This window comes from Eupeodes corollae, chromosome 3 (genome assembly GCF_945859685.1).
Source record: "Eupeodes corollae chromosome 3, idEupCoro1.1, whole genome shotgun sequence".
NCBI lineage: Eukaryota > Metazoa > Arthropoda > Insecta > Diptera > Syrphidae > Eupeodes > Eupeodes corollae.
The window spans coordinates 115834263-115860911 of NC_079149.1; the positions used below are offsets into that span (position 1 = coordinate 115834263).

Sequence of the window (26649 nt, forward strand, 5' to 3'; positions counted from 1 at the left end):
AAACGATAGCAATATAGTTTCTAATTGATTTATGATGCATACTTTTACTTTTCTATATCATATATTAATAAATTTAAGAAAACAAATTTATTCGTCACGAAAAAAATTGAAGTTGATACGAACTGTCAAACTTTATTCGCATTCCACATTATCCACACTCGCAACGAATAAAATAATCGCACTTACTTAATCTAAAAAAATCATTCTTGTTTTGGTTCGGTGGTCAAAGTCAAACTTTATTCGCGACGAATTAAAAACTCTCATGTGAAAGAAATGTCAAAATCAACGAATATTCGTTCATTCGTCGGTCGTTGATCGTGCTCATGTGAATAATGCTTTAACCTTGCTTTTTCGCTGTTACATAAATACGCCTATTATGTATAAATTTTACACTTCTTGGAAAAGCTAAACTTTTGTCATGACAGAGCAGAAATTGTATCAACATTTTGAAATCAAACAGAACTGAACGAAGCTAAATTTCTTGTTTTTCTTACTTGTTTTTTTTTTTTTGACAGCCGTCGATCTGCCCTGCATGCCGCCGGGTTTTGTTTTGTATTATTTTTGTTTAAGAATTGTGATTTTATGAATAAACAAAAACCTACATATCCAAAGCATGGAATTGGCTATTCAAAAAGATTGTGAAGAAATTATAGAGAGCTTCATTGCAAACGAAAATCCTAGATTTGAGTCATTTGTCTATCAATGGAAGTCAACACTATTCCAGAGTATTTATTCGTAAGTTACCAAATTCTCAAATAAAAATTGTTTCTCATTGTTTAATGTTAAATATAATATTATAGTGGACAATCTCAGACAGTAGAAATAATTCAATCTACAAATGTTTGCATTCACTATGCAAAACGTGTTCTAGCTATACCCACTAAGAGTACATTTCACAAACTAGGAGCTCTATTTCTGCTCTATGCAATTTACTTCAAACAGCCAACTGATCGTTTTCAAAAAATTGACATAGACATAAAATCATGGAAGAAATTGAAAGAATTCGTTTTCAGTCTGGACAATTCAACATATGGCGATGATGCAAAGTGTATATTTTTGGAACTCGTCAAGGACAATGCATTCAAGTAAAAAACAAACAAAATACATTTTACCTATGTTGATTCTAATTTAGTTTTTTTTTCTATTACCAGATTTGTTGCATCAGACATTTACTTTGGATTGGAAAACCTTTTAAATTTAGACAAAATTCGAAGTAATGTTGCGAATCTGAATACGTCCATACACGCCTTTCGCAATGATATGAAATCCTTGAACTCACAAAATGGCCTATTTTTGGGAATACAAAAGCTTGACGATGGCTATAATGAGATGAAAGAGCTGCTCAATCAGAATGGCTCTTCAAATGAAGCTAGATATGTTATGCCTGCGTCGAAAGGATTCCAAGATCTTAAAAAAGCAGTAACAAGTCTTCAGACATTAATTGATGAAAGTTATAGTTCTTTGGTTGGGAAAATGAAGAAGAAAAAAGATAAGGTAAAAAAGAAAGCGAGAATTGGCAAAATAAAACGAAGTCGTGTTGTCTTCCATAAATAAAATTAAAAAAAAAAAAAAAAAGTTCTATTGATAAGATCTTGAATAAAAGTCTGATGTTGTATACATAAAAATAAAGAACAGTGTAACGTTCTTACAATGATGATGCGATATGTTTGATAATGTGAATGTAACAAATGTTTTTGTTGAAATTTAGGTTACAAAAAGAATGTTGGATGCATTTTTAAAATAGAGAAGCGCTCAACAGAATTTTAACACACAAACCTATACACAAAGTGACCATTTTAAAATGATATTGATACTAAGTTATTTTCAAAATTCTTTTTGGATACGAATTAAACCAAGACGAATATTAGTTTTAGTTTTATTAAATTAATTTTAATTACTAGTTATTTAAGTTATTTTTGTCTAGTTTTAAGATGGATTAAAAATAAAAAATGAATTAAAAAAAATTAAGTTAAAATTTTAATATTAGTCAAGTTATTTGTGAAACATTTTATACGATACTAGTGGGTTTATCCGGCTTCACTTGGGAGGTATTCAACTATTTTATATAAAAAAATGAGGGTGAAAAAACTTTAATTTTTTACTTATTAATTTGTATATTATCTCTGTACATATTTCTATTACAGTTATAATACTTCTTTGTGAACAGTATTTTTTGTTCTTTGTGTATTGCATAAACATATAGATTTTTTGCCGAGCTGAAACGGGAGCAAGCTACATTGTCCGCGGGTAAAACAGGGATTTGTGATTTCAAGGCCTGCAACCTTCAGTGTTAACAAGTATTGCAAGTCGTATAATAATTCTCTGTAAGTATTTGGGGCTAACGACATTCGCCTAACGAATCACCCATGAAATATATTTGCAAACATTTCGGTTAGTCAGGGTTGTTTGGTAAAAAAGATCCAGCTACGTAAATGATAGATTTGACCCTGAACTTTAAATGTAGGCATAAAATCTCCATGTCTGATTAAATTGGCACCGAATGACGTCATTTGGAAAGCAGAATTGTAAACACGAATCATATCAAGAAAATTTTTAAAATATCGACGAGAATGATTCAAAATATTTTTTAATATATGTATGTTTTATGTGACCAATTTTTTATTGGATATGTGAAGATTTATGTTTAGTAACGCAGGCTGTTTTGGTCAATCGATTTTAAATGCAAATAAAGAACTTTATTTCATCTTTTTCCCAACGTTTCGTCGCTACTCACGACTTCTTCAGGGGTTTTTATTATGATATGTTGTTTATTTGTTGTTGTGTTTTACATTGTTTTGTTTTGAAATGAAAGGAAAACATTTTTTAAACTATTCAATAAATTAACATTAAACACAAGAGACTAATAAATTCATACAAAATAAGTATACGTCTTAGTGTACACTATAAATACGCAAACACATAGTTTCAGTATCCAGCTACAATTTTTCTCACATTTTAAATTCCACTTTCGTCCCTGCATAAATTAGTTACAACTTTGTATACCAATAAACGCTAAATGGACATAATAGACACAAGCCAATAGTTTATTTAGGTTAGGTTACTACCCTTAACACAGATACCTTTGATTTTAACCACTGGAAAGAGTCACTGTACCACCTTATTGCAAAAGTGGATGATATGTTATGGAGAAAATGGCTTCATGAAGCAATAGGGTCTCCGCACAGACTAATTTGCTGTCAACTTAATCACAATTTGGAGGCGAAGAACTATTTTCGGGATGAATACAGCGTAGAGGAGATTTCGATGATGGTAAAGCTGCGTGGTGAACTCATACCTCTTAACATAATTCACATAGAGAGGATTTACCAATATTATGTTCCATATGTAATTTGCAAGTGAGAGAAGATGTATTTCACTTCATGGGTAAATGTCCAATTCTTAAAGACATTAGAAGAAATGTTCTTGGAACGGGTTTTTTGTATGAAAATGAAATTGTATCATTGTTGAACGAAGTCGACGCGTCGTTAAAAAACTTTATACGTTGATTTGAACATAATTCATGTTATAATTTGTCGAACGTTCATATTGTGTGAGAAAAGGTCGAAGCTTATGTAAAAGAAATATCGGAAAATAAAATATTGTAAGTTCATTGTGTTCATATTTAATTTCTTTTATAAAATAACATGAATCAATGCATTTTTATTCGGCTGTAAGAGAACTAATAAAAATCAGTACGAAAAGTTAGTCGAACTGATGGAATGAATGATGGAACCCGAATGTAGCGAGAGGTGTTGGAGATTTTGGTTCTTCAGAAAAAAAAAACCAAAATGAATATTGGGACCAATTTGCTACAACCCTCCACTCACTTGGGCCACCTACTCGCGATGGAAAAGAAAAATTATTGAACGACGAAATAAAAATATAAATACTACCAAGGAACATTGAACATTCTCCTCCTTAGTACTACGCTTCAAGAACTGACTTAAGATTACTGGAGTTCCATACAAGGGAATCATGGGTTGATTCAGGAGATCTTGTGTCAACATAACGAATACACATTTTATGGTTTCACCCCTTAAGAACTTGAACTAAAATCAAAAGCTACTCTTGAGGAACTGGAACTCAATCGAAGCAATGATTCCTATTTGGGTTCCGTCAACACATCCTACTACTCCTTGTAACCTGGCTGTTAAAAAAAGTAGTTTCTTGCGTTTTGTTTCTCATCGGATGACATGTTGAGACTGATCCAGGTTGGACATAATTTGTCTTCAATTGCACACACAACTTCTTTTAATACTAAGGAAACCTAGGATTGTGAGAGACCTAAGTCAATATCTTTTCCTACGCTGCTCTGATAACTCAAACTAGCAACAAATCTAAGTGCATTCGCTTATTTTAGTATAGCAGGTATTAAGGGGGTGCTTGCATTTTCAAATTGTCCTCCCAACTTGTTTAAAACAAATACAAACGCTTCCTTATTCAGTCGAAAATATGATCTGAAACTTAAGGAATTAATAGAATAAAAGAACTTCTAGTAGGTACAAAATATTTGTTCTACTTACAGATGATTAGGGAGTTCCAAGAAATTAGAGTTGTCTCGAATATTCTTGCGCAGTCGAAGCATTCTTATTTTTGTTTGTAATTTTCGTTTTCTCCAAAAAGAATGTATACATATGTGGCTTATCATTTTGTTTTATTTTGTATTTTTATTAAATATTAAAATTATAGATTAATAAACACATTTTTTTTTTGAAATTTCATGAGTTGACGTTTATTAATGCCTGTTTTTTTTTTTTGTATGGTAGCACCGAACTTCGAACTCGAATTGTAAAGTTCGCTAAACGTGGTATGTCGAATGTTTTAGTTCTCTAAAAAAATATCTCACTTCGAACGTTTGATTCGCCAACCATAATAGGGGTATTTATATCATAAAAAATTTGTTTATTATAAATTCTTAAGCAGACGGCAGAATGCAATGCTTTTTTTGGATTTTTGTACACAATGTAAAATATTCAAGACGAGCAATAAAATCTATCTATCTATCATTTCATAATACTCCAAAATTAATCATATTTAATACACTTGACGCAAGATGTTCACAGCTGTGCATATATATTTTTTATTCACTTTAGATGAAGGTTACATATTGAGTTGTTTGACTTTCACTTACCCATATATTCCTTAATCTGTTCAAGACTTGAATTATAAATAAAACCATTTTATGTTCGTTTTTTCTTCTCTTTATTTTAAATTTTCAAAAAAAAGAAGGTTACGAGTTAAAATAACAAAATAAAAATACCTAACAAATACAAGGAGTTTCGTCTCTTAAAAAATATTAAAACTCAATCCTAAGAATAATCAGAATATTTGTATTTTTACATTGCATACAATTTTATTTATAATTGAGTTTTTTTTTTCAAATAAATTATAGAAAACTATTCCTCTTTTTAATCTCATTAAACAATACAAATAATAAAAAAGAAATTATTTAATATAATAAGCAACCACAAAAAAAAATATAATATTTCTCAATAATCTCGCATCTAAACTAAATAATGTCTACTTAAGAGAGCCAAGACTCTTTAGTTAAGAATTGTATTTATATTAAAGCTACAAGGTTTTACAAACATTATTACGTGTGTGTGTAAGTGTTGTAAAAAATGTTTAATTTTTGTTTTGTTTTAATTTTTTGTATGTTTACTGAATTTAATATAATCTCTTTATTTTTTCAAATATGAGGTATTGCATTTTGTTTTTCTATTTTCATTTTCTTTTTTAATTTTTTGTTTCTATATTTCTGTTTCTTTGTTTATTAGCAAAGAAAAAAATCTCTTTAAATTGTTTTTCTTTTTTCTTATAGTAAAGTTTACTATAAAATGTAGAACTACATGATTTTTTTTTGTGTTTTTGTTGATTTGTTGTTTAATTTAATTTTGGCAAAAAACGCTACTTGTTTGAATAGTTTAATAAGATAAAGGTGCGAAAATAGTTCGTTAGTCACTTGAATTAATATTTTTTTGTTTGTGTTTTTATTTTTTTCAAAAACTGTTCTCACAGCGAATAAAATTGACTAATGCACTTAATTTTGTTTTACAATATAAGTTATTTTTTAGTTTGAATTATTTTAGGATACAAATTTCAATATTTTATTTTCCAATTTAATAACTATAATAATAAAATATCAATAAGATATTTGTTTTATTTTTATGTTTAATTAATTTAACTTGCTTTTTAGAAAAAAAAGTCGTTTGGTTCCAAATACATAATTTTTGTTTTTAAAATGTATCATAAAATGTTTACTTTACTTTACGTTGAGCAAGTTTAAGCTCCTTAGCCCAAACTATTTTATTTATGGTTTCTCCAAAAAGATAGAGAAATACGGTAAACACTAAAATAGCGCCAAAGAAGACAATTCGTTGTGGGAGTTCGAGCACTTCAAGCACGGGATATACCCAAACACCGGAGAAATGTTTGATGACATGTACCCAGATAAGGTAGCTAAGCATGAAGGCAATAAGGCCGGTCAAACCGTTGATACGTTTTGGATAAGTTCGGAATGATGTGAACATCTCAAGGACAATGAAGACAACAATGTTTGTGTGTAATATGTGATTTAACCATCTGAAAAAAAAAAATGAATACAAATGTTAGAAAATGTAATGAAGAATTTTAAACTATCAACTGTTAGCCATCATTGACATTGAATAAAAAAATGATGGCAACCAAAAGTTAATTGTTTTTTAACCATGAATCTAATTAAAAAGATAATAAAATAAAACGATTAAACCAACCATAAGTACCGAACTTATAGTTTATGAGTTCAAGCTCAAGGATTTGTCCTCCGGAAGTCATTAAAATTATTATCTTATTGTTTCATCAAATATTTTTAAATTGTTGATGTATTCAAATACCTTGCAGTTTTGTTTTGTTTTCAATAAGAGAAATTCAAAATAATAGACAAGAAATAAATACATTGAAACTCACCCTGGAAAGATAGCATCCAAGACCTTGGGAAACACAAGTTCACGGTCAATAGCATACAGAGTCCAAAATGAGATGCCAACATTCAAAGCAATTGGGAACGCCAGAGCAGCCAAGATGTAATCTTTAATTTTTCTAATTGCGGGCATCTTTTTTGGCGCAACCTCATTCGTTCCAATGAAGTCATTTCCCAGACAAATGACAAAGTACACAGCTTGGATAATCTAGAATTACGAAAACATATTCAATTGATAAGAATATTTAAAAATCTATCGATATTATGTAACTAAGATAACAAATCTATAAAACCGACAAAATCAAAATAAATCGGATGTGATTTAAAACCAAAAATATAATTACCGCATCGAGGAATGTTAAGAAACGAAATTTGCCACCGAATGAATAATTATTCTTGTCATTATCAGGATGCGGATGATGAACATAAACGTGATCATAATAAATGGCATAGATAAATTGAACGGCGCCAATTAGATGCAACAGAATTCGCAGACTCTTATAGATGCCCTGATTCCATGCGTGCGTTATAGGAGCATTAATGGTCGTTCTACCTTTGGCCATTTTTTCACAGACGATTTGTTCAGTGCGAGAGATTTTAAGTAAATGAACGTGAAGTGGAGCAACTTAAGTTAACCCACTTAAGATAATAACACAATGATGATTAGAGTTTTTTAATAGTTTAACTTATATCAAAGTCCACGGATTTCAAGAAACACACAGAGAGAAAACAGGAAAACAGAAAACACGAATTGAAATCGATAGGAAAAACAAGAGAAGTGGTTTTTCGCTTTCGGTTTGCTTGCTGTCAATTTGACAGATAGATTTTTACATTTTATTTTGTGGATGGTTTATGTTGAAAGAGAAAGAGAGAGAGTGAAAAAATGTAGTAGAAGGAATATTACAGGAGTGGCAAAGGCAGTCGAACTTTTTTTTAATACTGATAACTGTTATATTGGTACTTATTAGGGTGGGTCTGATTTAGATTATCAACAAAATTATATCATAATAAACTTGGTTTTCTGTAGTTCCCTTGGCGAACATTAAAAAAAATATATCAAAATAGCGTTATAGTTAATTTAGTCTGTGGACACATAATTCATTATAAACGTCACATTTTGATAATCTACAAGATTCAAAGAAGTGAAAATATTCTGACATAATGTTTACAGCTATAGACATTTTTTTTTTAAATATTTGTGGGTTGATAAGATTTAAGCTAAATCCCGCTCGTAAAATTGGGACAGTAGTGACAAAATTTAACACAAATTTTCAGAATCACAAAAATGTAGAGAATCGGAATGCAGCTTAGTAATAGGCATACTTTTAAATGTTTAAAAAAAATAATATAAGGGATTTTCCAATAATATTTGTAATATCCCATAATCGGTAGATGTCTGTTTTGAAGCTGTCATATGTTTTCATTTGACAAATGAAAACTAAGTTTTTACTAAAAAAAACAGTTACAGTTTGCAAAACTATACTATAAACGCAAAGCCACAGTTAAACTACTTGGAATCTAATCAGCAGATATAATTCACATTAATCAAAATTGATTTGCCTTTCGAAGCCGCAAAGAAATTGCGGATTTCAAATTAAAACAAACTATGTAAATGTTGAAATTGACTTTCAGTTGAGTTCAGTTAGGAAAAAGAAACTGAGCCATACAGAGATTTTTTACCACCGCACGAATGCAAGCCAAAAAATGTTGGCAATTTGAATAGGTACAAAATACATCCTTTCAGTTGAATGAAAAAACATGGTGAATTGTCATTTTGATAGTTAGGGAATTTTTTCTTGAATAACTTTCCAGCCTACTTTCCAAATAAGTTGCCTTAATTAGAAGGCAAAATTGTTTTACTTTCAAGTACCTTAAGTCGCCTGAACCTGTTCATTGTGAATAAAGCCCTTAATGTTATTTAGTTTACTTTGACAGTTAGCAAATAAGGACCTCTGGTATTCATTTTTTCATTTAAATTAAATGCATGTCCTTAAATTGGATTACAATTTAAATAGTTGATTAGATCTTATGTAGAATGCATAAATAATAAATGCATGAAATTATGATTTCCACTTTATAACACGGATAAGGGTGAATGGCAATATATTTTACCACATACGACGCAAAGTGGTGTCTTTAATACAACTTCCAATAAACTAATTTTGACAGTTACACTCGATTTCATAAAGCACTTTTACCTACTTAGCAGTTTTTTCAATCTTTGAATTACATTTCATCCGGTTTATACAGAACTTTGTTTTCTGAGTGCCATTTTTATTAAGTCTGTAAACACACAAAATTCAAGGTCCATTTTTTGAAGAAATGAAGATAGTTTGGAATGTTTTTAAGTAAATTTATGTAGGTAAACAAAACTTTGAAGGTGTAGTAAATTATAAAAAAATATTTAGCTTTTTTGGATTTAAAAAACAAATAAAATTGTGTAAATACGTGATCCAAGTAAAAACGCAAAAGAAACATTGTTTAATGTTTTAAAATTACGTTAAATATTTAAATATTTGTGAAATCAGTCCATCTCTTCTGTTCTAAGAAAAAAAAATTCCATATAAGGCATGTTTCCCATTTTTGTTTTGATATTATTTATCAGGGATTGAAGAAAATGTTTTTTTTTTTGCTGTAGCAAGACAAATGTCAACGGTAAATGAAACTGAAAGGCTTTTATTTTTAATTGAGGAAAATTGTATTTTTGCGTTCAGTTAAATTTTTTATCTGGTCTCAGTCTAAAGATATTAAATTTCAGGCCTGCTCCATTGTTCTGCCCACGTCCTTTTTTTTTGTACATTGGGGTCAGTTTCTTTTCCAGAAAATACGTTATAAAGATATCGTTTTAATTATTTTTAATCATCATTAAAATAAAATTCAATCAATCAAAAAAAAGTTTGTGGGAAATTATACCGTACCGTACATTTTGTGATGATTTGAAGAAATCCAAAAAATGAAAACATTTTTTAAAAAAAACTCAAATCAAAAAGGAAAAGACAACTCACAAATAAATTGCTCTTCCATATCCTATATACTGTCACAATTCCAATTGATTTGCTTCCAACAACCGACAACGACAGACTTGCTGGCAACTTACATCATTGATTTTAATGCGCTGTTGGGGGTTTCAAGGGCACAACACTTAATCGTAACCCTCAATTATGCCTATATGTCATGTCAACCAAAAGCCCAAACAAACACACGAAAAAAAAACCAAATACACACACATTTTCTTAATAAATTTATTTATAAGTATAATGAAAATAAATTCACAGTAACACATATGTAGGAGTCATTTATTTATATATGTAGTTTTATAACTTCCCCATCACTTCCGCATCCAAATCGATTTCCGTTAAATCCTCTTCACTTATTTGGGAATCATCCGTATCGTCGTCATCATCATCGTTGTGCTGCTGCTTACGGGAAGCCTTACCCTTAGCTTTAGTTTGATTATCGACAAACATTGGATTGTCAAAGGAAGTACTGGTCCCCCGTGTTGTTTCTTGAACTTCCGCCGAAACATTGTACTGTTGGACATCGATAACAACATTTTCTATAGCCTCACCATCTGTTACATTCGTATTATCAAAACGAGCAAAAACAAAGGGTGTTTGGAAAACATCATTCCAACGAACATACAACCACGTTGGGAGGCGTATTATTCCATTATCTGGAACGAAATTAACAAAAATTATACCAAAGAAAGCCAGAACTCCCAAAAGTGTTCCAGCCATCAGAAGAAGGGCAGCTCTCAATCCATTGGGGTCATATGGACGACCTGCTGTAAAGAACTCTTTCTTGCTGCTTTTGAATTCGTCCCAAGACACAGTTTCCATAAAGCGATGCATAAAGCTGACGCTTTTCTCCTCATAGTCGTCATTTTCCACGATGATAACTTGTAAGTAGGTTTGAACTCCTGCATCTATGTAGCTCACATGATAGCTTAGTTGATCTTGCATCTCCTGATCCTTCAAGGATCGAGCAATCATCTGGCTTATCTTTTCCGTGTGGGATGGGTCACATTTGTCGACGATTACTTTGATCATAGCACCACAAATAGCACAACAGTGGCCGGTTGGTATGATCGGGGTGTTACACTTTGGTCGTTCACATCTATCGTGGACATGTTTACACACATTCCACTCGTAGTCCCAAAAAGTATCGGGATTATGACATCCACACTGTTGATCCTTGTTGTATTCAACTTGCGTGAGAGATGCGTATTTAAAGATCATTTCACCTAGATCACTTTTAAAAAGTTCTTCCAAAAACTCCTTAGAAACATCCACACCATCCAAATTGATTTGTCCAACTCTGAGAGTGCGAACGTCACTTAAATCAATCGAAAGAGCTCCCGTTGCAGCTATTTGTGCAACTTCATTGCTGCAGGGAATCTGTTCGATATGTGGTACTGCAGCGTCGGCGTTATTCTGATTTCCTTCACTATGATTTTTCACACTAATCCAATTATGAGGATCAAACCAATGTCGTGGGGTGATTGATTTAAGTTCAGCTTTTTGGTTCGAATTTTCACACTCAAAGCCATTGTCAATGCCACTGTCAAAAATAATTTCTCCATTCGGTTGAAGGAGTAATGCCCCATCATTGGGTAGAGTAATTCCAGTTATATCAACGGTAGTTGGCAGAAGAATGGCTGATGAGAAGGATTCAGGGAATACAATTTCGTCATGTGAACAAGGCACGTAGCCAGAATCCCAACTGCTGGGATCTTCAAATTTTGGATTTTCAACCCATTTTTTCGTTGAGTTTATGGATGTAAATTTAAAAGATGATAACAGACAAAAAATAAAGAGCGATTTATGTTTGATCATCTTGTTGGTTAATAATAAACTGATTGCTTTTAACAATTTCATTAAAAATGTTTGACATTTAATAAAGGGGCGTTTCATCATCAGCAGAAATGTTAAACAAGTAGAAATAGATAATGAGATATAGATGGATACATTATTTGTATTCCATTTGAAATTGAGAGGATGATTAATGGAGATTTCTATTGGCACATTAAATCTATTTTTTAAAATCAAAACCCGTCCATATGTAGAATTTTTTGCGTTACAATGTTAAAAATAAACTGCTTGCATTTTGTCTTGGAGATTGTGATGTGGTAGTTTTGTTCCAGATAGTACCCAAACAAAAGTTATGTGTGAAAAGGTTCTTTTGACAGTTGTCAGAAATAAAGGAAATTAAAAAATAGTTATTAAAGCGCTTTCAAGTTTGTTTTTGGGAACCTTGAACAAAAATTATTGTGCATAATTTTGATCAAGTCAGCTCAAAGTTTTAGTCAAAGCTTAATCCCTTTACAGTTATTTTTACATAACCTAATTTTTACATGAATGATTTAAGTTATATTATGGTTTTACGGTTGAGTTGCAATACTGTATCACTTCCACTATACCAAATACAGTCAAAGGAATATTGCATCGGGGCTTCACTCAGTTATTTCCGCTTGAATAAATTATTTGCATGTCTTATATATTTTTAGAATTGCGTATCTTACAAAAGACGTTAACATACAACAATAAAAAAAAAACAACACACAGAAAATGAAAGGTGGGCGGTCTTCCTTTGAGAACGTACAAACTTGGTAGTAAAAGTTCTTTGTAGTTTAGTAGATTATGAAGGGTATAATATAAATCAATTTTTAAGCTGATTCTAAAGCCCCCATTATGACGATAGTATATGGGGTGTTTACATTAATGTTGTTTTTGTTGTTAACTTTCTTAATAATGTTATCATAATTTTATCATTACTTATTTTAAAAAAAAACTCTATATTTGGATTGAAGATAAGCAAAATGATTAAGCTTGCATTATGATGATGCGGTTATTTTATTATTTTTTAATATCAATCATACAGTAAGGTCACATCTTATGTCTTATTTTGATTTCAATTTCAGGATCAATATGCACATAAGGTCTTTTTTTCTTATCATGCGGTGTTTTAAATAAAATAAAGACAAATCTTAATATTTTTAACCTTGATACATTGGATTGACTTTTGTGTATAATAATAAAAGCACCTTTTGCAGCTTGATAATGATTATTTTTATTTAATGAATAAATAAATTACCTATGACACTTTAAACAGCGTGTTTTGTATGCATAAGTTTAAAAATAAAATTGAAATCTTTGTTTAATTTTTAAAATAAGAAAATGTTGTCAGCAGTAAAAGATAAATATTAAGGGCAATATTATAACCTTATTTTGGAAAATGCTGAAAATTCACAAATTTAATATTGTTGTTCGTTTTGCAAACTAAACACTAATTGTTTAATTTTTTTTTAATAAATTTATCAACAAAATTGGATTAATTACACTAATAATAAAGATCGATCGGCTAAATAATTTCTATGATTCGCAAGAGTTTTTCAATAAGAGGTTTCATTTTGTTAATTCAGTTTTAAAATGTTCATATATTTTGACATTTAGCAAGCAAAAAAAAACACCAATATTGAAAATGGAAACACGCTTCAAAAACGGCATTAAAAGGGTTTAAATTTACTAATAAAATGGCCAAGTTATCAGAAACGGCATTTCATTACTGACTGGGTCTTTAAAATGCATCAAAATGATTCAGATTTGCATTTTAGATCATCGTTAGTGATAAGACTCTTAGCAGATTTATCGAATTCAGGGCTAATTAATATCAAAGAATGATTGTTGAAAAGGAGTTCTATCCTGAATATTATATTACATACACATACTGTTTGGTGTAGTTTTAAGGATGCCACCTAGTTTGAATATACTGATCTAAGGTTTACATGTTGAAGGTACCATAACGTGGGCCCGTTTGTCTTTAAATCTAAAACCGGTGTCAATGGGAAAATTTATAGGCAAATGATTGTTTTATTCTTTGTGTTATTGCAAATCATTTAGAGGAGATAAATTGATTCAATAAGGCGGATAATTAGCGAAAGCCTAATAAAAATGGTTCCAAATTGGACCGAAAGAATGTCATTCGCGGAGGCCATGTTCCAGAATTTCCAAGAAAATTGTGAAATAAAGCCAAAATGTTGGACGTTCCGTTGAAATTGTTGTGTTTTATTAGTAAAAAATTTCCATGGCTCTAAAAAAAATGTGTTATGTACATCAGTAAATTAATGCATTCCTTTCCGGACCCCTAGATGCCTTAAATTATTTTTGCAAGTGTTATAAAATATTTTACACATATTTTTTTAAAATTTCTTCTTGAGTTAATCATGTGCAATTTAAATAAAATTAAATTCCATATTGCTGTGTGAAAAACAATAACAGAATAAACAAAATTTAGTGTTTTCTTTTTTTATTTCTTATATTATTAACCTCGTTTTATATATTATAAAAAAACATCATCAGGGTATTCGTTATGTATTTTATAAAGAGCTCTTTTTCATTGTACTTGAGAATTGTGTATATAGTATATAATAATGTTGATCGCACTTAAAAGATATTTTCTGAGATTGCACGCTTGGAATGGCAATATTTTAAAATAGCTATCGATCTTTCCACTCATTGGCTGCAACATTCCATGGCTCTATACTACCAAAGACGTAGATAGAAATAACTATAAGATTATTGTTTTTTATTTAATTGGTATTTTCGCGATTTCATTCGTTGCGTGAATCGATAAAAATTGCTGTAAAAATAAAACAAATGAAGCAGTTCATTGACTGTTTATTGAAGGGCATGTACAATTATTTTTATCTTAGCAAATTTTCTTTGCTTTTTTTGTTCTCTTAGATTGTAAGAATGTAAATTCTTAGGAATGAAAATATTGACAAAATAGAAAAGGGTTTAATTCAAATGTTTACCTACTTTGACATTATAACAGTATGTAATGCAATAATAGAAAAGAAGATATTTGTGATCATACAAATTTACAAGAACCTTCGAAATATATCGAGAGTGAAAATCTTAAAGCCTTTTAGGTAAATGTTCCAATGTTTTTCCATTTATATATTTTATGGCTAAAACAGATGTGGAGATTTTTGAATGCAGTGCATTATGTTCTTTTATTCCTAAATTTGCTGCACGGTCAATGCAGCCAATACAGCGAGCAATAAAAACACAACTAATCTTCGTCTGGCATCACTGATATTGTAGTTCTTTGAAATTAATTCTTTGAGACAAAAAAAGAAAGATATATCGGCTGTTCCCATTTTATTTGACAGAACTATGCATCATTTACATATGTACATGGCGGAAAATATGCACGTGTGTTTTGGGTGCAAAACAATATGCAGATATATGTGCAATCCAGCTGCACATCTGTTTTAGCCATTAAAGTGTTTTGCAAAAAAAAAAATTAATTTTGAATACAACTCTATTTGGGAAGGTGTCAATTTTAAAAATGTCATCTTTTCACATTTGACAAGTAAAATTCACTTTAAATAGAACGGTACACATTGCATGAGTTTATTGAACTTTTTACAATTAACCACAAGAATGGTAACCATTTTCTTTTTACCATCTTCTTAAAAATTCAAAATTGATTCCTCTTAAAAAAATACTCGTTTTCTTAATATGAAAAAGTTTGCTCTTATTGCACTTTATAGCAATAAATACATTTGATATTATTTTCGTTATCTTAGACATTTACATCTTAAATGGACAGAAATATGCACATATGAATTTAAAAATAACTATACAGTTAAGACATTATAAAATATGAATTACTTAAAATTTCATAAAATCAAATTTTGATACAATCATGGTTATTTGTTAGAAGTATCGATTTTTGAAAATTAAATTTAGATACATAATATAAAACTTGCGATAGCAAAAACACAGTCTTACGTGCACACCGGCTTACGTGAACACTTTTTTTTTACATTGACTACATTGACGTTAACAGTGTGTAAAAGCCCTATAATGTGAACAACTTTTAAATGCGTTTGACATACAAAACATAGCTTGATCGTTTTCGGGTTTTTCAAATCGTTTTACTAAATGGGAAATCCATCAAGGATTTCCCAGGTATTATTTACTTTAGTTTGGAATATGTCTTAGTGAGCTGTGTTGGTTTGGCGTAATTAAAAAGAAGATGTTCTTGAAAAATGTCGCAAAAAGTACCAAAATTCTTGTCTTTGAAGGACTAATTAAATGTTTTAGAAAAATCGGAGATTATTTTAAAATGTGTTAACAATACATTTTCTTGACCTGGAATGCGGAAGATCATGAAGCGTTCTAACGTTATGGTGTACGTTTTATCAAAATAAATGGTGAAAAGTCATGAAGCGTTCTAACGTTATGGTGTACGTTTTATCAAAATAAATGGTGAAAAGTTATCTTCTAGACCTGACCTTGTGGACCCTTTCAAAAACAATCTGCAAGCCAAATCAAAAGAGCTAGGTCAATCTCACAAGTAAATATACAATGCGGATGAATCCGCAATGCATGACTTGGACTCGATATTTTGTCTGTGAAAATAATTGCCTAATAATCACTCATCAATCCCTTATATATTTACTTTTTGTTATTTGTGATGTAATTATAAAAGCTATGAACACTTTCAAAGTTTAAGGGAAATACCATTGCTGTGGTCAGCTGAGATTAGAGCACTATACAAATATGTCGATAAAGTTGAAAATTAGTAAAGTAAAATTGAATACAAGTTACAAATTTGTGATTCATACTAAAAACGGGCAAGCTTCACCAAAAATCAATCTCAAATTTTCATTGGTGGACCAGAATACTCAAAAGGGAGAGGGTGGGAGATTTCAATAATTATGCTTTTAAATTACTCTTAAACTGGTTATCATGAATAATTCCAATACTGAATGACTTCAACAAAGTTTTTAAGGCTTAAGTAATTTTAACAGAAAAAATCCAAGTCTTTCGAATTCTATTTTGACGAAAATACTGACTTTGAACCTCTAAAACTCAAAAAGGCGTGATGTAAGGACGTACTTTTAGATTGTTTTGTAGAAAAAGTAAATTATTGGTAATAATTAAATAAAAAGAAAACTGTGGCATTTCTCAAGCAAATTCTTATTTTCTCTATTTTTATTCTTAATCATTTTTCGACACTCAATAATTTCGAAATCAATTTCCAAGTAAATGTTGCCATAGCCTATTACCAATGTGTTTGATTTCAAAATAATATAACTATACAAATAAACTGATTGTCTTAATTTTTGTAATAATTTCTGCTTGCCAAACATGAATTCTTGAAAATACAATAAAACCGTCAAAAGTGTGTTTCTCTTTAGCCATTTTAATTATAATCTAATTGACATTAATGGGCAAACTGTTTGTTTAACATTTTTTCTTTTGATTCAAATTATAGAAGAGTGAGAATGATTTCTGATTTTGTACAAACATTTTCATAAAAAAAACAGCTTTAATTTGAATTTAACGCGCTATTGTGCGTGTGGTCATTGGCCATAACATACATTTTTTATGAAAACAAAAAATTATATTGGGGTTGGTTTATCACTTTTAACCAGAAGCTCGAGGTAATTGAAACAAACATGAATGTCTGTGTACAAAGTATTATTCATTGTAAAGCACGCAAATGTTATTTCTTTGCTGGGCACTTTTTTGAAAATATATTACGACTTTTCGTCCAAGGATTTGTCGCACATCCTACGCACCACACGAAAAATAAGTATTTGCAGTATAATGGTATCCAGGAAATACCATAAAAGCTTCCATTCAACCCAAAAATTGTTCATTTTTAAAAATAAATCAGTCATAAAAATGTTAAATTCGCATTCACACAAGTCAGCATGGTGTATTTACTTTTGCTTCTTCTTTTGGGTAGCATCATATTTATTTGTATTTCATTTAATTTAACCTGCAAGATTTTTAATTGTTTCGCATTGTTTATTGCCACAGAGTAAATTTAAAAACAGATTCTGATTCTTATTCTGATTTCGTTGTTATATCAAGTAAACAAAAATTAATTGCGGGTTTGTTCTTCTTCACTCATCATTAACATCGAATTTGTCTTATTTCTGCCTTATGAGCCATCATCCCCATCGTTGGCCTTTTTTTTAATCGAATCAAGGCTTTGTTCTGCTTAAATTTTGATATGTGTCCAAAGTGCCATGTCAGACATAAAAGTTTTGGAAAGGAATCATAACACTTCAAAACTCTAATAAATTTACTTAAGTAAAATGATATTAAATAAAATAACAACAACGAAGACATCAATGGGGCTGAAATAATACAAAAGCATATTTATTTTCAAAATGATGAATAAAAATTGTTTTGGGAAGTTGAAATTGATTAACCTTCAATTAATTTTATTGAACTCTTTTGATTATGTGTACAATGAATCGCAAACGAAGATTTTATAAAATTTTTCACTGAAATTGTTGATCTATTTATATAGTGAAAAAATATTTCATCTCTTTTGTTGATTATTCTATCGCGAATCTTTTAATTTATTGATTTAGTTAATGTTTTGTAAATTCATCAGTATAAAATTCCACAACACAAGGAGGGTGCCTGAGTAGCACCAAAACTGCAATCAAACAAAAATATGAACTTGTTAGGTTCCCCAGATACGTAGAAAGAAAGACATTTTCTATCAATACACGAGTTTTAAGGTTGGAATTTTTTGATTTTTAAGTGAGTTACATATTTATTAAGCTAAAACATTATTGTTTTCACGTCAACCTACTTAGCGAATGTGTGAATTAGGTAAAATAGGAACAAACTACATTAAGCACAATATGTAAATAGCTTTCATATTTACCTTACTTTAAGTTTTGCATCTATTTTTCTATTTATATGAACAAAGACGTCGTCATCCCTGTCTTCCGAAGATGTGAAAATATTGAAAATGCGGAAAACACATTAATTGGGATTTTTTGCTCCGATTGGCAATTAATGTCACACCATTGCTTATATGATTTTTAAATACAAAAAAAGGACAACTTTTAGGAACTCCTTTTACATTTTATTATATTTTTTATTTGCTACATTCATCAAAAACGGGACATTTTAAAATATCGAGTTAAAAGCCGTTGAGATTCAAATTAATTAAAATTGTACACAACGTGTTTAGGAAAACTCGATGGCGTATACGTAATATTTTTAACTTCCTATAGGTTATTGTAATCGGTCCGATTTGTCGAATTGAAATTTTTTACATTTCTCGACGTTTCAAGGTCCTTAGAGTCGAAATAAAATGTTTAGAGAGATTTCTGTGCGTGCGTGTGTACGCTCGTTCGAACGTCCGTACATCCCTACATTCGGGAAGTTTTTTTTGTCGTCCATAGCTCAAGAACCAAAGGAGATATCGACTTCAATTAAATTATATTAACAATTAATTAAGATGTGGAAAGGGCTCTCAAGAAAATTGCGTGGGTGATTTTTTTTCCATAGCAGTTTCAAAAAAAAAGGTGAAAATTTTGGTTAACTCTAAATATTTCACGAACCAAAAACGCTAAAGACTTGAATTAAATTTTATATAATATATTGTAACGTGATACTAAACCAGTATATTTTTGGAAAAAAATCAAATTTATAAATTAAAAAAACTGACCAAAAATGCACCTCGAAATTTTTACGAATAAAAATGGTTTCATCTCCAAAACAATTTTGTGCAAAGAAAAACAACGTTCTTACAACTGGTAAAATTTTGAGAAAAATCGAATTGACAGATTTTTTTTTACAAAAAACTTAAAAGAAAATCTAACAAAAGTTGGTAAAAATTGATTTTCGACTCAAATATCTTTTCAAAAAATTGAGATTATGACTTCCATTGAGACAAATTTTGAAAAAATAGAATTGACAGTTTTTCTTACAAAAAATAAAAACCTAAAAAAAAATTACTAAAAGTCATTAAAAATTGATTTTAAACTAAAATATCTTTTTAAAATTTGAGATATTAACTTCAAACTAATTTTTTTTTCAACATTTTGAGAAAAATCGAACTGACAGTTTAAACAAAGATAAAAACCTAAAAAAAAAAACAATACTAAGACTTGGCAAACATTTATTTTCCACTAAAATATCTTTTCAAAAATTAAAAAAAATTTACTTAAAACTAATTTTATCTACAAGAAATAGTACTAAAATTGGTAAAAATTGGTTTTTGACTTAAATTTCGTTGCCAAAAACAGATTTTGAAATCAAACTAGTTCATGATATACAAAATATTGTTGGCAATTTTTAAATTCTCTAAAATACTTCAACTGACAACTTTTTTAGTAAAACAATTCAATTCAATTCAAATATTCATTTATTGCAAGTAATTATTATAAATTTTTTTAAAAGCTTTAAGCAGTCAGCTCGACTTTTAATTTTAAAATATTTAAGTATACAATTGAACAAGTACATCGTACATATGTATATAATGGTATAAAATTAAAAAAAGGAAAAAATTGGTCAAAGCTTCCGTTGTATGGTTTTCCATTTAAATGTAGAAGTTTGCATCTTGATTTAAAAATTAGGGAAATATCTTTATAGGATAATGAATCTTGGAAGAAGTTCTTGTCACATATTTGTGCCGCATAACAAAGCGAAGATGTCACGACTGCATTGAAAATATTATATTTTGTTGAAAGGTTTATGTGATCGTTAGAGAAATCTTCTTCCAAGAACATTAATTAAGCTTTGTGAAGTTCTTGCTTTTTATGCAAGGTGCTTGCTATAATCCAGGGTTGGATTTAGTAAAACTCCCAAATGCTTTAGCAAAACATAAAAAACTACAAACCACTACTGTGGGTTGCATGCCAAACTCTTTTTTTAGATTTTCGATTTGACCTTAAGTAGGGCCTAAAAGATGGAATTGCCCTTTTAAGACAAGGGCTTTAATTAATGACTCTTCGAATACGAACAACTGGAATGGGTTCTTTTACGGACTCATAACAGCAGCATTTTATCTTCTTAGGCGAAATTTTGTATTAATAAAAAATATTGTTTTAAACTTCGGAACACTTATGTTCAACAAATTGCTATAACTTTTTGTTAGTGTTAAAAAATTTTATTAAAAAAAAAGCGTTGGACTTATACTTTCTCAATGTCAGCTTCTAAGATTAATATGGGACAAATTGTCAAAGACGTTCTATAGGTATATACGCAACACGATATGTAGTCAATAAATGATGAGGTTTTAACCTTTACTTAATATTAATATGTTACATGTTGCACTTAATATGTTGCAACAACAAAACATTTGTGTGTTCCATCAATTTTTTTTTTGTGAGCCTTTAGTCTTGGTTTTTGGTCTATTAACCTAAATATCTGTTTTTAAAAAAAATATTTGTTTGAAAATTCAATGTTCCTTTGAAAAATACAAATTCAAAAAATTGGCGTGTTAGTTGATTTATTTTAACAGCAAACATTATTAAAATTAATTTGAAAAAATGGTGTGTTGGAAAAAAATCAAAAGAAAAAAAATTAAAATGTTAAAACAATTTTTTTAATTTAGTAGTACTAAAAAATTGCAAACAAATTAAAATCAAATACTATTGAATTTATTTCAATACAACTATTTTTGACGAGGACGCAGTGCTTCAAAAAACACTTAAAAAAGTAAATTTTTGTTTTTTTCTACGAATTATGTATATATATTGTATTTTCCTTAAATTTCAGGTGAAACTTTCATCTCATATTTTCTAGCCATATGAACATAGATATATACATACACATACATACTTGTAGCATGTGCTTTTAGTACCTATTCTAAAATTTAAACAAAGCTTTATTTATGACTTAAATTTCTTTTGTACCTACACCAAAAATCTAATTGCATAAACATAACCTTGTTTTTTTATTTTATAAACAAACATGCGCATACCTGGAATTTCCAACACACAAACAGAAATATTGATAATAAACAACGACAAACATTTATTATGTTACAATCCCTCGTATCAAAAGCTTACTCGTTAAAAGTCTTCAATAACAAAAAAACGTATTCAATGTTTGTTTTAAATGTTCACAGCAAAATTAATCTGTCTTTCGAACTATCAATTTTCAAAAAATAAACGAACCAAGAAGAAAAAATTTAATAACAACAAACAGATTAAAATTTATCTAGATATAGTTTTCAAAAAATCTACCCCATTTTATTTCGCCAAAAGAAAAGTTAGGAAATAAAAATTTATGAAAACAAAACCAGATGGCTCAGAATCAAAAAGATTTAAAAAACCTAATTAAATAAATCTCTTCCAGAGTCTCTTTAGTGTTGTTTACATAATTTAGATTCCTCACATTTAAATGCGAACACTTTTTTTAAAAAGAAAATAAATGCCAACATAGCAATTATAATTTTCATAAACATAAGCACTGTGAAATGGACAGCAAAAATCAACCTCATTTTTCTCACCCTCATCTTCGATATCAAGGTCGGCGCATTTCTGACTTGAGTGTGTCAGGAGGAATATCAAAAATAGGTAATTCACAATCTTTTGCGTTCAACTGTTGCATATTCTTTACCGTGGCACATTTATGTTCTACGCAAGGACAACTCCGCATGAAAAAGAAATAAAAGCTCCATTTCCATATTTCATCCCCGTTTTTAAGGAGATGGGGGTTGTTTTTGGTATTTGACATAGTTTTTTATCAACAACTCTCCAGATGGCATTAAAAATTCATAAAAAAACAAAAAATTAAAGAAAAAATATTTGAAATTGGAAATCACACTTACCAATCCCCAATATGTGAGGAATTTCATTTTATTGGAGAATCCTTTCGGAACTCCAGGCACATTTTGTGCTTTAGTTGGAAATTTATCAAAATACAAGCCATAAGCAAACTGCCCCAAGGCAAGCAAATGAATAATTGTGACGAATACTCGCGACTTATACAATTCAACTTTGGTCATGATGACGACGAACGGCGCTATTGACGATGTCACTTAATCGAAAAATTATTTTGATTTCTTTTTCGATTTTTTATTGAAATTAGAATTGAAATGTCTCGGCGAGCGACGACGACGATGCGAACGACCTTTTTCTTCTTCGTTCACTGATGATGTATGGAGCAAGTACTCAAGAAGTCTAAGTATGTTTTTCAATTATTATGAGGGGGGCTTTGCACCGTATTATTGTTGAGGGTTGAGTGAAATGCGGTATTTTCACGATCTTGAAATATTTTCACTTTCTGTTTTGCTATGCACTTGAAATACTTCTTCAACTACTAAAAACAAACACAAAAATTAAAACAAAGAAATACGTACTTGGGATTCGCACTTATCACTCTTTTAATAATAAAATTATTTTTCATCATTATGAATCACTAATTAAAGCTCGGGGTAAAATATCAGGCACCAATTTAAGCCAAGAATTTTTGAATAAGATATCGATACTTTTAATCCAGAATTGTTTATTTTCTTTAATTAATAACAATGATGATAAATCCTTTATAATTAAAAGAGTGTAATGTTCAAACTATATAAACTTTGTTAAATTTTTCAAAGTAAGATTTAAAAGTTTCATTGATGGAGTTGCGAAAAAATGAATATATTCGAAAAAAAGAAGATTGCAATTGAAATAAAAATGTATCTCGAATTTAAAAAGTATCTAGATGGTTTCCGTACCGTATATTGAATGTACGTCGTCGTACCGTGTACCGTACGTTTGCTTTGAACTGCGGGATATAACTGCTCTGTATATTGTATCTTGAGAGGGACTATGGAAATGTATTTATTTCTTGTTTTTTTTTCTTTTTTTGGGGCCATGGATTTTAATCATTCCTTGTAAGAGTATCTTGTTGTTTTTGTTGTTGTTGTTGTTGTAGTACCTTATAGTCAGTGAAATCGTAGGTGGGTTGTGCGCAAGTCGAAAGACTTTGCAGTATAGTAGAGTATCTACGACCGACGACGACGAGAGAAGGTATCAAACAAGTGATTATATTTTAATGAAAGTCGAGAGTTCTATCTGTTTTAGCAATAATATATGTACCTCTAGTTACGATATAAGGGATATAGTACTTACTCGAGTATAGAGCAACGAGTAAGACTTGACTGGGTTTGCATTAATTTTTGTTCTTTTAACTTTATTCTTCTTCTGTTTTTTTTTAGATTTTTGTATTTTTGTTTATTTTTCTTGATATAGTAAATTAGATTGAATTTTTTTACTGGAATGACAAAAATAATGATACTTTTTTACATCAGAGGGGGGGGGTATAGTATGGATGGTTATGGGGGGTATAGCTATAGCTTAGAAGGAAGTCAATTGAAAAGAAGCAATTAATACGGCGGTATAGGAATGTGATATGTGTGATGACATTTTGTTTATCGATTAAATGTTTGACATTGTTAGGTTAGTGGAACAAGTTATGGAAACAAAAATAATAATAATAAAAAATACAGCGTAGTGCACGTAAAAGTTTGATCCCTATTTTAAAAGAGAGAGAGTACTCTATAGGGTATTTTTTGATATAACTGTATTTAATTTTTATGTTAGCTTACATATTTGGAATTTATTATATAATTGTTTTATTCTATTGGGCTTATGAACTCCGTGTTTTTTGTATTAGTCATTATTATTTTTGTGATATAAGGTTATGATAAGTGGGTTTATTGGTTTTAAATATAGGTTAATATTATAGTTGACAATATCCTTGAAAAAAAGTAAATATAATATTATATGTTATTGTAGTCCTTGTGGAATTTGAATATGTTCATTTAAGAGTGAATCACAAAAAAAAACTGAAACATAAAATAGCTTTTGAATAGACGTACTTGAAACTAAAAAATGCAACAATTTATTTCTAGTGAGTGTTTTAAATTTAAACTTTTCGCAAAAAGTTTTTTTTTTCTTAATAACAAACATTCTGGTAACCCTCAGGATGTTAAAAGGCAATAGTGCAATATTTTGTAATATTGATTAGTGTACAGTTATGTTAAAGTTTTTTTTAAAAAAAGAATCTCTTTGCAAATGAAAGCTTTTAATACTACATGTAGATCAGAAGGAATACGACATTTTTACTAATTTCTATAAATCAGCTATTTCTAAAATACTTTTGTTATTTTAGAACACAAATATGCATCAAAATTAAAGTTGTTTTAAAATGCTAATTTTTGTGAAAAAATCAAGAGGGGATCAAATCTTTAATACAAAATATGTTATCATTTCATCCTTGTATGATTTGATTTTCTAAGGGATATTTTTTTCAAAGATGCAATTTGTCGAAAAAAGCAGTAGGAGAGAAAAAATGCTCCATCTTCTTAAAAGTTGTCTAACCAACCACACTTCTATTTTATTTTTAATAGTATTGTCTGTGGGTATCAAGATTGGAAAGATGTATTATCCATAAGGATAAAAAACATTTAGCGAATCAGTAGCATAGTTACCCAAAGAAAAAGTAGAGCTTCACTTCATCTACAGAAAGAAAAACACAAGAGTGCAAAACAATTTGTCGAATAAAAGATATGAATACTTGTTATTCAAGGGTACCTGGTAAAAACCCCTTACTCTCCACCAATCCAATTTATTACAAGTATAAATAAATTAAATGGTAAGTAAAAGAGTCATAACAGGCAATATACAATTTGTGTAAAATGAAAAACTTAAAGGAAAGTAATCTGGTTAAATGCACTGTTCCTAAGTTCTCCTTTTCTGTTAACCCTTCTCAAATATGTCTTCTTTAATTTGTAACAAATTTTTGACAAAAGTAAAACTCATTTTTTAGTAACTAATGTTTTTTACTTCAATTTGAATGTAGATAAAACATTTGTTTAGCAAATTTACTGTAAATAAAACATAAGAGCTAGTTTGTTCACAGTGGTTTAGGATTTAAACAAAATTAACGAAATCAAATTATGAATTCCTCTATACAAATTTTAGTTAACATATGCATTTGAGAATATGAAAGGTGGAATATTAATGTTTGAAAGATAACACAGCGAGTATTTATATTTTGTATTGACAGAGTTAATCAGAAATGTGGATGTACTATGTAACTCCCATTTATGCTCAGTTTATCTTTTATTAAAATTAATTTGTAAAACGAGTAAAAGTGGAGGAAAAAAAACATGTCCTTAGTAATTAACATAGGAAAACATTTCCACAAAAATCATTTTACATTCTCATTCATTCATGACGGTTTACGTTGAGAAAACAATACAATTATTTATTTTCAAACTCTATGACATCCCTGTTTTATAGAAAAATTTTACGATGTTTAATCTATTCCAAAAATATAACAGTTATTAAAAGAAATCTTTGCTGTCAAATGAATTACAGCTGATTTTGATTAACATTTTGCGATTTTACTCATTGAACATTAAACAATAACATTATTTATTTTAAATTTCAATTATAAGGCTTTATTTAATCAACCATGTCAACCACTTCAAAATTAACTTTATTGGCGGCTTGTGGTATTTCTGGTGGAATAATTGGTTATGTCCATTTTAAACAAACATCTGACAGGTTAGTGTAAAACAGCGCACCCGATATTGAGTTGATAGTAATTTGCATTTGTTTCACAGAGAAAAACTCCATGAAGGTGTTCTTCGTGATGTTGAGCGCCAACAGCGTAGGAAGCTAGAAAATACTTATGCTTTACAAAAACAAATAGATTTAACAAAACAACTTAAAAGTGAACTTAAGAAGTCGGAAGAAAATGTATAAACTATTGTTTGTAGAAATATAATAATATGTATTTGTAAATAAATTATTGAAATTGAAACTTTGATGAGTGAATTTCAAGTCCCATATTGTCTAGTGGTTAGGATACCCGGCTCTCACCCGGGAGGCCCGGGTTCGATTCCCGGTATGGGAA

At 29.6% G+C, this 26649-nt stretch overlaps 3 protein-coding genes and 1 non-coding gene across 6 annotated transcripts; 2 read left to right on the forward strand and 2 right to left on the reverse strand.

Annotated features, from left to right (window-relative positions):
* The first annotated feature begins 512 nt into the window (after positions 1-512).
* On the forward strand, positions 513-1925 carry LOC129950820 (snRNA-activating protein complex subunit 1). Its single transcript, XM_056062738.1, has 3 exons — positions 513-735; positions 801-1085; positions 1152-1925. Exons 1-3 carry the CDS (start codon positions 614-616, stop codon positions 1552-1554), a joined length of 810 nt encoding a protein of 269 aa, XP_055918713.1. The 5' UTR covers positions 513-613; the 3' UTR covers positions 1555-1925.
* Positions 1926-5386: 3461 nt separating this feature from the next.
* Positions 5387-23612, reverse strand: LOC129949558 (androgen-induced gene 1 protein-like). Of its 3 annotated transcripts, none has more exons than XM_056061097.1 (4): positions 23459-23612; positions 22568-23058; positions 6946-7166; positions 5387-6582 (listed from the first exon to the last, which is right to left on the reverse strand). In XM_056061097.1, exons 2-4 carry the CDS (start codon positions 22742-22744, stop codon positions 6258-6260), a joined length of 723 nt encoding a protein of 240 aa, XP_055917072.1. In that variant the 5' UTR covers positions 22745-23058; positions 23459-23612; the 3' UTR covers positions 5387-6257. The 3 variants fall into 3 exon arrangements, with proteins under 3 accessions (XP_055917072.1, XP_055917073.1, XP_055917071.1); XM_056061098.1 differs by having other exon boundaries at positions 22568-23055; positions 23459-23609; XM_056061096.1 differs by lacking the exons at positions 22568-23058; positions 23459-23612 and adding an exon at positions 7303-7755.
* Positions 10056-12956, reverse strand: LOC129949557 (protein amnionless). The gene has a single exon (XM_056061095.1). It carries the CDS (start codon positions 11872-11874, stop codon positions 10273-10275), a length of 1602 nt encoding a protein of 533 aa, XP_055917070.1. The 5' UTR covers positions 11875-12956; the 3' UTR covers positions 10056-10272.
* Positions 23613-26577: 2965 nt separating the features above from the next.
* Positions 26578-26649, forward strand: Trnae-cuc (transfer RNA glutamic acid (anticodon CUC)). The gene has a single exon. It is a non-coding gene; the product is annotated as a tRNA-Glu (tRNA).